The sequence below is a fragment of the Gallinula chloropus genome (assembly GCF_964237585.1).
Source record: "Gallinula chloropus genome assembly, chromosome: Z".
Lineage (NCBI taxonomy): Eukaryota > Metazoa > Chordata > Aves > Gruiformes > Rallidae > Gallinula > Gallinula chloropus.
Genome location: NC_140089.1, coordinates 19572812 through 19586438, shown reverse-complemented (window position 1 = coordinate 19586438; position 13627 = coordinate 19572812). Strand labels below are relative to the sequence as shown.

At 39.4% G+C, this 13627-nt stretch overlaps 1 protein-coding gene across 1 annotated transcript in view; it reads left to right on the top strand.

The window, feature by feature from the left end:
• BDP1 (BDP1 general transcription factor IIIB subunit) overlaps nt 1–13627 on the top strand; it is a gene marked incomplete at both ends in the record, with an annotated part of 59159 nt that overhangs the window by 15184 nt on the left and 30348 nt on the right. The window contains 12 exons of the mRNA XM_084278378.1: nt 778–1059; nt 1381–1558; nt 2464–2623; nt 5891–5967; nt 7872–8016; nt 8165–8241; nt 8788–8941; nt 9345–9424; nt 10605–10836; nt 11296–11483; nt 12206–12425; nt 12958–13145. Of these exons, the coding sequence (XP_084134504.1) occupies nt 778–1059; nt 1381–1558; nt 2464–2623; nt 5891–5967; nt 7872–8016; nt 8165–8241; nt 8788–8941; nt 9345–9424; nt 10605–10836; nt 11296–11483; nt 12206–12425; nt 12958–13145 (1981 nt within the window). The remainder of the gene's footprint in view (nt 1–777; nt 1060–1380; nt 1559–2463; nt 2624–5890; nt 5968–7871; nt 8017–8164; nt 8242–8787; nt 8942–9344; nt 9425–10604; nt 10837–11295; nt 11484–12205; nt 12426–12957; nt 13146–13627) is intronic.

Below are 13627 nucleotides of genomic sequence, written 5' to 3'. Positions count from 1 at the left end.
TGTTGGCCAAATTCTTGAAATTGACATAGTTGCTGCATCTCTGTAGCCTTGATTTCAGACTTAAGTAAAGTGTCCCAGCTATTAAGACTCATAGCTACATGGAGATGTTCTGTTCATAGACTTCAATGGTATCTAAAGCTACTTAGGTGTAAAGCAATGTGGCTTTGCTTTTCTACTTTTTTTTTGCATTTTGAATTTCTGAATTACAGAGCAATAAGTTTGTATAAGAATAATAAAAAGGACATGGCATGGTTGATGTGCTGTATAAATACAAATTTAAGATAAAAAGCCCTGAAAAGCGGGGGAAGGAGAATTTTAGAAAATTGTTAAACCCAGAAAAGAACTTGTATATTATTAGCTAGATAGCAATTCAGCTTCAGTAAATAGGAATGATTAATTACAACACATCTATTTATAAAAATTGCTTTTTCATATGATAATTTCTGCTCATATCATCATATCTTTCTGCAGAGATATGATAATTCTTTTCAGGAATAGCAATACCTTTTTTTTTTTCCTGAATTTACATCCTATATTGACTTTACCCTGGTGAAGTGCTATCCCTCTTACAGAATGTGGTTGCATTTACTATTGCAGTTAATCTATGCTGCAGCTTTTCTGTGAAGTCAGTCAGATTTCTCATGGTTCTGCTGATATACCTGACAGTATATAGGCAGTGATATATGAATTAAGATGTTAGTAGTGGAAATACTGTTGCAGTTCATGGCTCCTTATACTCCACCAGTATATTAATTTGGAACCACATTGTCTTAATAGCAAAAGCTGCCAGCACAGAAGCTGCTAATGATCAAGATGATATTCAGGAAGCCAGAATTTCTGAAGCAGAAACAGAAGCAGATGCTGTGATGGCTGAGAAAGAAAATGAGGAATCTTTGGGCATTTCTGAACAGGCAGAAGAAGAGGTTGCATTAGATCCAACATTAGCAAAACAGAAGAGAGAGAAGAGAAAAGATGTTTTTGAACAGGAAGAGGAGAATCTTCCAGAGGAAATGGCCACCCCTTCAAAAATATCTGAAGAAGGGACATCCTCTAAGGAAAGTAAGAGGCAAAAATGTATCTACTTTCTAATGTTCAAATATAAATGTTATGTGAAGACATTGCAAACATAAAAGTAAGAATTAGGCCTTTGATTTATATGACTTTGTGAGGTTGTGGTGCAATATCTTCCAAAATCAGCTTTCATATTAAATCTAAACATTTTGGTTTTGCTGAGAACAGTTCTCTTAAATCTTAATACTTAAGTATTTTCTAGTGGGATTTTTTGTTTTAAATTCTTGTTTCACTGTAGCTAGGCTGTGAGAATTAGAATTTCAAGATGTTGCCCAGAATGTGCAAATTGATTTAATTCTCATTTGTTAGCAGACAAAAACATGGTATGTGATACAAACAGCGATGGTCATACAACATGCAGAGAACAACCAGAGAGTGTTACTGGAGGAAAACAAGATGACACTGCTGTTACAGAGGAAGAGAGATCAGAGTCCTGTGTACCAGTGGATAACATAATGGAGAGAGAAAGTGATGTCAATTTATGCAGGTAATGTTTATAAAGGAAAGCTTAGGAAACATAAAAAGTAGTCAAAGTTTTAGTATTGCTTTATTAAAATGTAATATTATTTTTCATGCTTACCATCATGTTAACGAGCACAGAATGGACAAGGTTTTGGTTTCTGAGGGCTGTTCTAGGTTTTAGCAGCTGGTTTTAATGTATCTGATGGACTGACCTTGCTAAGTTGGCTTACACTGATAGTAAAATCTTATCTGTGGCTTCTTTCACATTTTCTTTTTCAGATGTTCATGGAGGCTGTTGGCTTATACTAATCCCTAATATTTCTCTCAAAGCACTGCTTGGTAATGTTGTGCAGAACCTGAGTGGGAGGCGAGATCTTGCTTTCATTTTGGAGCATTCTTTTACTTGAAAGGAAGTGAATGATTTATTAAATTTGTTATACAAGAATGTAGTAAATCTAAAAAGGCTGTTAGAAAGCTGTTAGTGCTACTTCAGAATTTTGTGTTGTCATATTTAGCTGCATTGTAATTGTTTATTTCATAGAGATTGCCAGAACTTTTGTGTGCTTTAATACTTAATGGGAAGCATATGAAGGAATAGTATTTGTCTTTCAACTCAACAGAGATTGTTACAGAAGATCAAGGGGAGAAAAAAAAGCTTCTGCACGCAGTGCTTATATTAGTAAAGTCTGCAGTTAAAACCTATCTTGTCTAGAATACTCAGAATTTTAACATCTTCTTGTAATAACATTTAAAAAGTGCAGAAGTTGTTTTACAGCCCATTTCCTGCAAGTATTACTGAAACTTGAAACATGTCTAGTTATTTAATGTCAAAATTGCATTATTTTTCTGTGCAACTTGATCTATCTGCAAACAAAAATAGCTTTCTCATTAAAATACACTAATGGTTTTGTGTGCTTTTATTGATTTCAGCTTTGAAGACCGCAATGATGTCATACTGGAAATGGAATCTGCTAAACTGAGAACCCCAGATATTAGGGATGATGTGTCACAAGAAAGCCATATTTCAGAGTTAACAGTTTCGAAGATGAGAAGCAAAGAAGGTCAATCTGAAGAAACTAGAGAAACAAAGGTATTTTTTTATGCAACTCGTAAGATTCTCTTAAGATCTTCCTCTTTACCATTAATAGCCTAAAGTATTGTACATCAAAGCTTTTGGTTGTTTTTTGTGATGTGTTTACAACTAGGTGAAAAAAGGCAACAAGCCTGACATCATCACCAAAATTTAAATAGTATCCATTTGGCTAACTTTAATGGGTTTTCTGTTATACTGAATTTATTCAGAATATACCAGGCATACCTGACTTACTCATAGACAGTTCAAACAGCTGGGCAGTTTATTATTCAAAAGTGAAGCAGTACAATGACAGCAGTAAAAGCCTAGAGTAAGATTTTGCTGGCATACACTTACTAGCGCAATGCTGGAGTTTGATTTGCGCAGGATGAGCATTGGGTTGTTTGGTCTGCCTCAGAATGGAAGGCTGTAAACTCTTGTCCACTGGTATTGTCTGCCATGAGGTGTTGCAGGTAAGATACAAGAAACCAGACTGAGATTGAATGATCATTCTCTGGGTATGTTCTAATCGGGTTCAGTGGTTCAGAAAGTTACTTTGTGTCTGGCTTCTTTTCAAGCACTTGAGGCACCTTGTGGGTTTGTCAAGGTGGTTTTTTTTATCACCTGTCTGTCCCTTTGTCATGAGTTGCATGCTACAGCTGAGGACTAATTCCTTTCACTATTCGCTTACTTAAAAAATTATTTGGATTGTTTTAAGCCAGATGTCTGGTAATTTCATGTGCACTGTACTTCCTGATGTACAGAAATAGACTCTGTAACTCGGAAGTTACGAAGTAGGTATGTTTATCGCGCGCAGATGCACAGGGGCATCGCTCTGCCACAAGCGTGCGTACCCGAAGTAGCAAAACCATCCCATAATTACACAATGAAACAATGAATATTCAATTGATGCCTACACATACTCATTTCCTAAACCCTGCCTACTCCTGCTTCACATGCTAATTAGCTTATCAATCCTTCGTGCTCATGCAGATCCTTCCAAAAATTGTGGGCAAGGGTCTTTGGAACATGGGCAGTGGTCCTTGAGAGGAAGGCTGTAGGTCTTCCTCATGGTGTACATTTTTACCCTTTGCCTAAAATATGATGATCCTGCAAGCTTGCAGAGCTCTTATCAGTCTGAGCTAATTCATGTCCTTGTTAATTATAGAATCATGGGGGTTGGAAGGGACCTTGAGAGATCATCGGGTCCAACCCCCCTGCCAAAGCAGCTCCCCAGCTCATATCACTCAGATAGGCGTCCAGATGGGTCTTGAATATCTCCAGTGAAGGAGACTCCACCACCTCCCTGGGCAGACTGTCCCAGGGCTCTGTCACCCTCACTGTGAAGATGTTCTTCTGTATGTCGGTGCGGAACTTCCTGTGCTCCAACTTGCAGCCATTGCCCCTTGTCCTGTCTCCACAGACCACTGAAAAGGGGCTGGACATTTCCCCCTGCATCCCATACTTAAGATATTTATAAACATTAACCTTAGTTTTAATGTTTAAACTAACCCTTAGTCTTCTTTTCTCTAGGCTGAACAGTCCCAACTCACTCAGCCTTTCCTCATAGGGGAGATGCTCCAGGCCCCTAACCATCTTCGTAGCCCTTCTCTGGACTCTTTCCAGAACATCCCTGTCTTTTTTATACCAGGGAACCCAGAAGTGGCCACAATAGTCCAGGTGGGGCCTGACCAGGGCAGAGTAGAGGGGGAGGATCACCTCCTTCGACCTGATGGCCACACTCCTCCTGATGCGCCCCAGGATCCCATTGGCTCTCTTAGCCACCAGGGTACACTGCTGGCTCATGGCCAACCTGTCATCCACCAGGACCCCCAGGTCCTTCTCCTCAGAGCTCTTCTCCAGCAGGTCATCCCCCAGCCTGTACTGATACAAACAGTCATTCCTTCCCAGGTGCAAGACTCTACACTTGCTTTTGTTGAACCTCATCTGGTTTCTCCCTGCCCAGCTCTCCAGCCTGTCCAGGTCTCTCTGGATGGCAGCGCAGTGTTCCTGCGTGTCAGCCACTCCTCCCAGCTGTGTATCATCGGTGTACTTGCTGAGGGTGGATGCTATTCCCTCATCAAGGTCGTCAATGAAGATATTAAACAGGACTGGACCCAACACTGAGCCCTGGGGAACACGGCTAGTGACAGGTCTCCATGGAGACTCTGCTCCACTGATCACCACTCTCTGAGCTGGGTCTGACAGCCAATTCTCAACCCACCTCACTGTCCACTCATCTATTCCATGCTCTCTCAGCTTTGCTATCAGGGTGTCATGGGAGACAGTATGGAAAGCCTTGCTGAAGTCAAGGTAGATGACATCCACTGCTCTCCATCCACCCAGCCGGTGATGAGATCGTAGAAGGCTATGAGAGTGGTCGAGCACGATCTCCCCTTGGTGAATCCATGCTGACTACTCTTCATGACCATATTCTACTAAAACCCAAAACAAATCTATTCCTAAAAACATGAAAATTCTTATATTAAAGTTATATTGTCTCTTAAGCTACACCTACATCAATCTATTCAGCATGATTACTTTTCATTGAATCATAATAATTATAAAAATCAATGACCTGAACAGGGCAAGTGTTATATACACCAGCCTATTACAGTCATGTCAGTAGCCTAAGTAGCTAAACTGTCTGCCTGGTAAGTTTCACCTGTTTGACATGAGAAAAAGACACAATAATTTCTAAAGCGGGTAATTATAAAGTATGTTTTATGTTGGTTCTAGTTCTTTTGGTCTGCTGTGATTTATTTACTTTGAAAGTATTTGAACATAATCACTGACCTGAAACTGGAAATATATAGTGATGGGAAGCATGATTCTACTAGTATTACTAAAGAGACAAATAAAGTAGAGAAATAATGTTTTTCTGCAATAGGCTTTTATCTTAATTCACTAAATAGATTCCGTAAAATCTTTGCTGCAGTTGTGGTTAGTGTGCTATGTTGTTGGGCTTTTTTTTTTTATTTTCATAGAGATTGTCAGTGCTTTAGGAAAATTATTTAAACACTAGACCTGGAAAGTAATGATAGTTGATACTGCCTAGGGAGTCTGTTACCAGCTTCGTCCAATTAAAAGCCAAAGAAATGGGTTTTCAAGAACCTTAGAAAGTTCAACCAGGGCAAATGTGAAGTCCTGCACCTGGGGAGGAACAGCCCCAGGTACCAGGCACTACTGAGTCATGTTCTTGCTTCTGATTTTCTATATATGACAGCAGCATGTTCTACATTTATTGTTTCTTTTGTATAACATGGATTTTTTTTCTTTATTCAGAACAAAGATGCATGTGAGCTACATGGGTCAGATGAAAAGCAAAGTGTTTCAGAAAGTGGTTCTCATTCTGAAGACACGTAAGTAGAATTATTTTGCAGTGATACTTGAGCTAATTCTGCATTTATTTAATTTGGGTGTAATTCTGATTAACCATAGTGGGTTGGACTAGACAGTAGATCGTGATAACTTTTTCCGTATTCAGTGAAGTTTTTGGATAGAAATTTTGATCACTGAGGAGCAATGCTTTGACTAAGATTTAAAATGTTGCATGGGAATGAGGGGGAAGACTTAACTAAGTGTATGGAAAAACCTACCCTACAAGAATGTCAGATTTCTCTGAAGACGTTCTGCGGTTTTGTGGATGAACTTTGTTCATGGGAGTAGATTTGCGTCGCAGTTTTGCATAGCTGGGAGCTGAGAGAGAGACCGGGGGCTGCAGAAAATGGCTGCTGGAATGATCTGCCGGCCCCCAAAAGTGTAAACATCAGGCAGTTCAAGGACAAAGTCACTTTGACCAGGGCTGAGCCAGTCAGAGATGGATTCATAACGCCTCTGAGAATCACATACAGGAGAAAACAACCCTGAAGCAGCTGCATTTTGCCACCAGAGAAGGGAGTGATAAGATGTAACAAGCTTTGCAGGCACCAGGGCTGGGAGAGGGTGGGGGAGGAGGCGACCCAGGTGCTGGAGAGAAAGATGCCCCTGCAGCCTGTGGAGAAACCCATGGAAAAGGCTGAGACCCTGCCTGCAGCCCGTGGAGGGGCTCCACGCTGGATGGAGCAGGTGGAGACATAGAGAAGATGCTGTGACCCTACACTGGGATAAGGCTGCTGGGTCGAGATAAGGACAGGGAAACATCACTCACCAGTTACTGTCGTGGGCAAAACAGACTCAACTTAGGGAAATTAATTTGTTCCAAATTAAGTCAGAGTAGAGAAAGGAGAAATAAAACCTAAATCTTGAAACCCTTTCCCCACCCCTCCCTTCTTCCTGGGCTCAACTTCACTCCTGAGTTCTCTCCGTCCTCCCCCTCAAGTGGTGGCACAGGTGGACACAGAATGGGGATTGGAGACAGTTGATCACACATTGTCGGTGCTGCTCCTTCCTCCTTGTGGAGGTCTCCTCATGCGCTTACCCTGTTCCAATGTCAGGTCCCTCTCACAGGAGACAGAGCTCCACCAACTTCTCCAACTTTTCCCACTGGCTGCAATTCCTCATGAACTGCTTCAGCATGGGTCCTCTCCATGGGGTGCAGAGCTTTAGGAACAGACTGCTCCCTGCTCCAGTATGGGCTCTACTCTCCGCAGGCTGCGGGTCCTTCCAGGAGCTTGCTCCAACACAGACTTCCTATGGGGTCACAGATAGGGGTTTCCACTTGCTCCAGTGTGGGGTCCTCCAAGGGCTGCAGGTGGAATCTCTAGTCCCCCATCATCTTGCATGGACTGCAGGGGAATCTATGCCCTGGCACCCAAAGAGCCTCCTCCCCCTCCTTCTGCTCTGACCTCAGTGTCTGCAGAGTTCCTTAGATTTAAGTCCTCTCACTGGTGGCAAAGAATGACCACTAGGGGTTTTTTTTACCTTTTAAAAAATGTTATCCTAGAGGCAGTACCACTATTGCCAATTAGGTTCACCTTTGCCACCAGCGGGTCCATCTTGGAGCTGGACAGAGCTGTTTGCAGCAGCCAGCCCTGTAGCTCCCCCTGCCACCAAAACCTTGCCATGCAAAATCAAAACCACTTTCTTGGGATGTTTTCAAGTAGATTCCACTGAAAGCCAGCAAAATTGTTCAGGTCTTTGTCCTTGTAATAAGTAGCATCGTACCTTCCAATATCAGAAAGATGTAATATACCTATTTTCAGTTCATTGTCTTGCTTCATTACCCAAGAGCAGTCCATAGTGTTCTTGAACTACATTGTGGACCATACAAGACTTTATGTTTCTCTTTGGTAATAATATATACAACCTCTTTTTATACCTTAAGGAAAAATGAAAAGCCAACAGGTAGAGGACGCTTGCAAAGACCTAAACCCAATTTAGTGAGATCATCTAGAAGGAGAGAAGCAGCAACCCAAGAGAAAATGGAGGTTGAGATTTCCTCTCCAAACCTTGTGAATACAGATGAAAAGGTCAGAAGGGAACTGTTGCTTAATATACTATGTTCTTGACACTGTATCTTTTTCAACCAATACTGATAATGTGGACCAGATACAGTCTAAGAAGTAGTATTCTGAGAACTGCTCTTGTTCAGAACTACTATTCATTGCTTAATTCTAGTGCTCTGGGGAAGATGGTAGAAGAAACAGAAATGAAGCTACAGAAGTGGAGCACGTGGCTTCAGATACTAAATCTGAGTAAGTTTTGAGATTGCTTTTCTAACTCCTGGAGTTAGCTGACTAAAATTATTAATATGTTCTACATAGGGCCATTATAAAAAGACAGTGGTAATTGTGCTGTTACAAATCATAAATTTGACTGGCATTTTCTTGGATGGTATCAAGTGGTACTGTGGTAGAAGGTTTGTGCTTTTCTGGGAGGTTGAGGAAAGCATTGCTTTGTCACGCTTGCAATTTGGGAGTGGGAAGGAAAGGAAGCGACAACTATAGTTTCATCTTCTTACCACCCTCAGTTCTCAGCAATGGCTCTGCTTTGACACTTGCAGTCTAGTTAGATTCTTCCCTTGTGTGATAAATTTTGATCTTTTTAATAGGTAGATCAATTGGGTTTCCATATACTGTAGAGCTAAATAAAGTTTGGTTCTTGTGTGAAGAAACTAGCATTAATTTGTGCAAATCTTTCTGAAGACAACCCCATTCCAGTAGAGAACACTGTGCAAGTCATTCAATATTACAGAGACTTGGATATTATGGAGTAACTGTTATTGTTGATCCTTTGTGCAGAGAACCTGAAAAAATTTCAAAGGCAGTAGTTAGAGGATGTCGACAGAGATTTAAGCCTAATGTTACAAGAGCATCTGCAATGAAAGAAGAGCCTGAAAAAGATGCAGGAAATGATAAAATGTCCCTTCCACAGCCTAAGGGGGAAACTGAACAGGTATTAAATAGAGTAATGTAACTGGAGAGAATGTGTTGGCTAAAAAGCTGCTGGATGCAGGAGCATTGTTATCTTTTTCTTTTTTCTTTTCCCCCCTGAGTATGACCAGGAATCAGTCGCTTATCCTGCAGTGACTGAGGTACTGCTTAGAAGCCTCAGCTAAACTGCAAGCTTGTCATACAAACAATAGATAGATGACAATAATCTTTCATGTCCTGCAGCAAGTACAGGTTTAGTTGTTTGATCTAGATTTTTACTTCACCTATTTGTGTATGTGAAAAGTACCCTGTAATTGTCTGTGTTGTCATAACCAATCCATTTGTTTTGTTACCTAGTTTGTTAAGTAATGCTTTATTTTATAAATGTAAGGGAGTTAATGTCTTGATGTTCTATTTCTATTCAGAATACTGACCAAAATAATAGCTCTGATACCAATGAAGAAGCTGCAGAAAAAGGTGATCAAATCCTGGAGACAGTGTCTCAGTAAGTATGTGAAAAATAAGACTTGCTGCTGCTCTCCAGCAATTTACCATCCATCTTGCCTCAGGTAATATTACATAGTGTGATAATTATAGATGTTTCTGAAGGAACTTCTGCAATGAGCAGAAATTGAAGGAAGAATAGGAACCTCTTTTTAATGCATGAAAGAAGTAGATTAAATATTTTTTTGTTTAAAGCAGTGATTTTAAATGAAATAGCAATCATGATGAATTTAGAAAACCCGAAAAGTTATTCCCTTGGAAACTAAAACCAGCCTTATCCACTAGCTTTAGTACTAAAATGTATCAGTTTCAGTGGTTAGGTATTTAAAAAAAATAAATAAATGTATGTTATAGAAGTGTAGTTAAGTGTTACATGTCTGATATTATGAGAAAAAATTCCAACATGTGGGCAAGTTAATGCATATGTTAATTAAGAAGTTTCCTGTATTTCTCTTCAGAGAAATGGCAGCTGTAGTGCAGAAGGAAGAATGTTTTACATGAGAAATTGAAGGAAAAAAAAAAAAGGAGGGGGAACAAAACAACAAACAGCCAAAATAGCCAGCAATTCTCCTGTCTTGTCTCCCCCACAAAAAATCCCAAACCCCAAAGAAACAAAAAACAAGCAACAACCCCACAACCAGCAAACAACTCCTCCCCCATCGCCCCAAACTTTTGTTTTTAAAGGGAGATAGTTGAAGAGGGTGGTGTCATGTAAAGGGTAGGGAGGTGAACTGGTTGATGCTTAGGGTAAAAAGGAATAGAAGCATCCAACAGTTGTAATAATAAACACCTGATATTTTTACATTAGTAATTGTGGAGTTACATATGTATTTTTCTGAATGTGATTTTTAACCCTTTATTAAATTAGGTCCACATGCCAGATAGGAATACAAGAAGAGCCATTATGGGTCAGAAAAAGGTCTGTCTAGTATGGTATCCTGTCTCCAGAGGGAAAAGAAAAAGAACAGGGCAAACATAAGTTTAAACTTGTCAGGTACTTTTCCAGTCTCTAGTAGATACACTTCTACCTGTATAATGTCATGAAGTTAGTAACACATAGCTCCGTTTTAGATAAGTGTGTTTTAATAACTATTGAAAATAAAGAAAAGAAAATCACTTCTCCAAGACTCCTCCCACTTTCAGATGTGGTATGTCCATATGGATCGTATGTTTTTTTCCAGGTCTAGTGAAACAGCTGGTTTACAAGATGACAGGAAACAGGTTGTGCTGAAACCAACACCTCTAAAGAGAGGCAGAGTGCAGAGACCAAAACCAAATCTCGGGAGGACTGTTGCAAGGAAGAAAGACGCAACAGATGAAAAAGATCACGAAGAGAGGAAGACCAAAGGTGAAGAAGTAGAAGAAGGTGTGATACACCGTAAGGATGAAAACAGTGGTCCATGCCTCAAAAATGTAAGTTTCTTGACCGGTTGCTTAGGCACACTGTTTTGCTGGGTCCTGAGTAGAAGTTTTTAGTAACAAGGATGTGGGAATATAACCACACCATTTGTAAGCATAACCTCTGCATGATTCATGTGTTCTTTCAGAATAAACTAGATTGTCATAATATTTCCTCATGCTTGCATTTGGGCTCTGTTATCCATGATTAGATGGATTATGTCTTGCTTTGTTGAAAAGTGGAGACAAAAAAGTTCTCTTGAAAAAGAGGCCACTTCAGGTAGAAAGTATACAGATAATTAACGTCTTATTTTAAAGTATTTGCTCGTATTAGTTGGACACACCGGAAATAAGATTTTTTTTTTGAGTGTTTCTGTAAAAGATACTAAAACATTCTCTTTTCCTTCTGTTCCTCTAAAAGAGATGTCAAGCAAATCTTTCATCATAATAGAGTGAAACTTCTATTCCTTTCAGGATGTGGCGGTTCATGAAGATGCTCAGCCGTGTAATGTGATGTTAGAAGAGGATGTTTCTACAGATGCTGAGATGAAGTCAACACAGAGAAGGCAGTGTTCTCAAGAAAAGTCAGCAGAAGTAGAAAGCCGTGAAAGCGAAAAGGGATTGTCAGATGTCTTAAAACAGGATTCAGATTTCAATACAGGGTAAGGTTAGATTTTAAATGGAGGGAAGAGTTAGTTCAAAAGTGTCAGTATCTCCAGGTATTCTACACTTACACATTCCACTCCAGTATTAAAAACAAGTTTTATATCCATAATGAGAATTTTGGTCAAGACAATACTAGACTTAAACAAACCCCCAAAAGCTTGAAAACAGCAAATATCTATACTGTTTTACCTTAATTTGATCGTTTTACTCTGAGTCCAGCTTTCAAATAATTACATGTTTCGTATGTTCAACTGCTGTGGTTATCTTTTTTCTGTTGGTCCTAGCAGTGCATCCTTGTGTGTTTATGTAAATCTTTGAGTATAGGCCTTGGCTTCCTATCGGAGTGTCCTCTAAAAAAGCAATCACTGTGCTGTGCATCTACTGAGCAGTTTTAGACATGATTAGACAAAGAAAAGTGCTTGTAAAATGTTTTTATTTCTGTCAAAGCATGACTGGAAGTTGCAGTTGTTCTGAAATGGGATCCTTTTTTTAAACTTACCTTTGCTCACCTGTTCATAAGATACATAGTTTTTTGATGATGTTTGATCTGCTTTTATTGGATAATTTTCACAGTATTTCTAATTTTATTATTGGTCCAAGAAACTAATGGGTTTTATATTTGGCTACTCTATTGAATACAGCTACATACAAGTATGTCATGCATGCCTTGGAGAACCACTGTTGTCCCATGTCTTCAGTGGTTCTTTTCTTTGTCTAGGGAGTCTGGTCCTCAGAAGGAGGAGGAGAAAAAATCTGTTGTATCATCAGCTCGGCTGCTGAGGAGTCGATTCCAGAGACCAAAGCCAAACTTAAGAATGACAACTAGTAGAAAGGAAGTGCTGGATCTAAATAATAAAGGTGTACCCCAGAAAGATGCCTCCAGGGAAGAAAGCTTGACACAGTGTGACAGTGAATGTAGCATCGTTCCTGATACAGATGTAAGGCTTTTCTTGAGCACTTGGGTTTGTGAATTATTTAAAAAATACAAAGTTAGTCTTCTTTGAAACAATTTTTTAAAAAGTTGACATTTTCTACACAAAAATTTTTGTACTTCCCACTTGGTTGTATATGAAAAGAAAACGGTTACATCCATTCTGTATCTCATGTTATGCACCTATGTCTTTCTGACCTGAGGTGGCCTTGTAGAGTTGACAGTGAGGAAAGAAAAGTACTAGTAGAAAAAGGCAAACAAGAAATCTAGATTTCAAGCTATTTTGTTTAAAAGAAACTGTCTTCTAAACAAACACGGCATTACAGTGGTTACTAGGAAGAAAATTAACTCTATCCTAGCTGAACCCAGGACTGTCTGTTAGTCCCAGAAAGACTAGAAAATTATTAGTAAGGGCTTACAAAGAGGTTTTTCAAAAAACATTTCAGAGATAGTTTAGTATTTAAGGTCACGAACATCAAAATGTCTTCTTTTGATTTAGTGTTATGACTTCTTCTGGGTTTTATGTTTACATTTTTTAGAAGGCAGGAAAGCACGAAGTTTTGCAACCATTGGAACCCTTAGGAAAAGACAAGTCATGTGGCACTCAGGTGGTTTCTGAAAGGCCAACTTGTGCATCTCCAAAGATACTTTCAAGACCAGAGGATGGTGAACTCCAGTTTTGTCTACCTGAAATTAACCAAGATGACACCTCAACTACTAATGCAGGGTAAGGGCTTAGCTACTTTTGTTTCTTGGCTGTAACAATGAAATACATTTTAAAAGGAAATCCTGATGTCAATGGGTTGCTAACTGGCAAAGAAAATTTAATGAAAATACTAAACAAAATCTCAGTTTTCCTACTTAATGTCACTAGTTATACTAAAATCCCTGTCACTTAAGCATTAAATTAATGAGCATTCATTTTACAACTGTTTTTTCATCTGAAACACAGAATTCATTTAATGTAAGCAGAGGAATACCAATTTGTTTATTGGAGAAACAAACCATGTGCAAATCACTTTGGTTTTGTAGTAATATGCAGACAGTAAATTAATAATACCAGTGACTTAGTTAATTCTATTGCAGTGTAGTTAAGAGACCAGTGCTTTGAAATTCTTGCTGTCATAGAATTTTGTACCTGTAACTTACACTCAGCAGAAATTTGCTTTTCACACACTCACAGAATGATCAGGGTTGAAAGGGACCTCT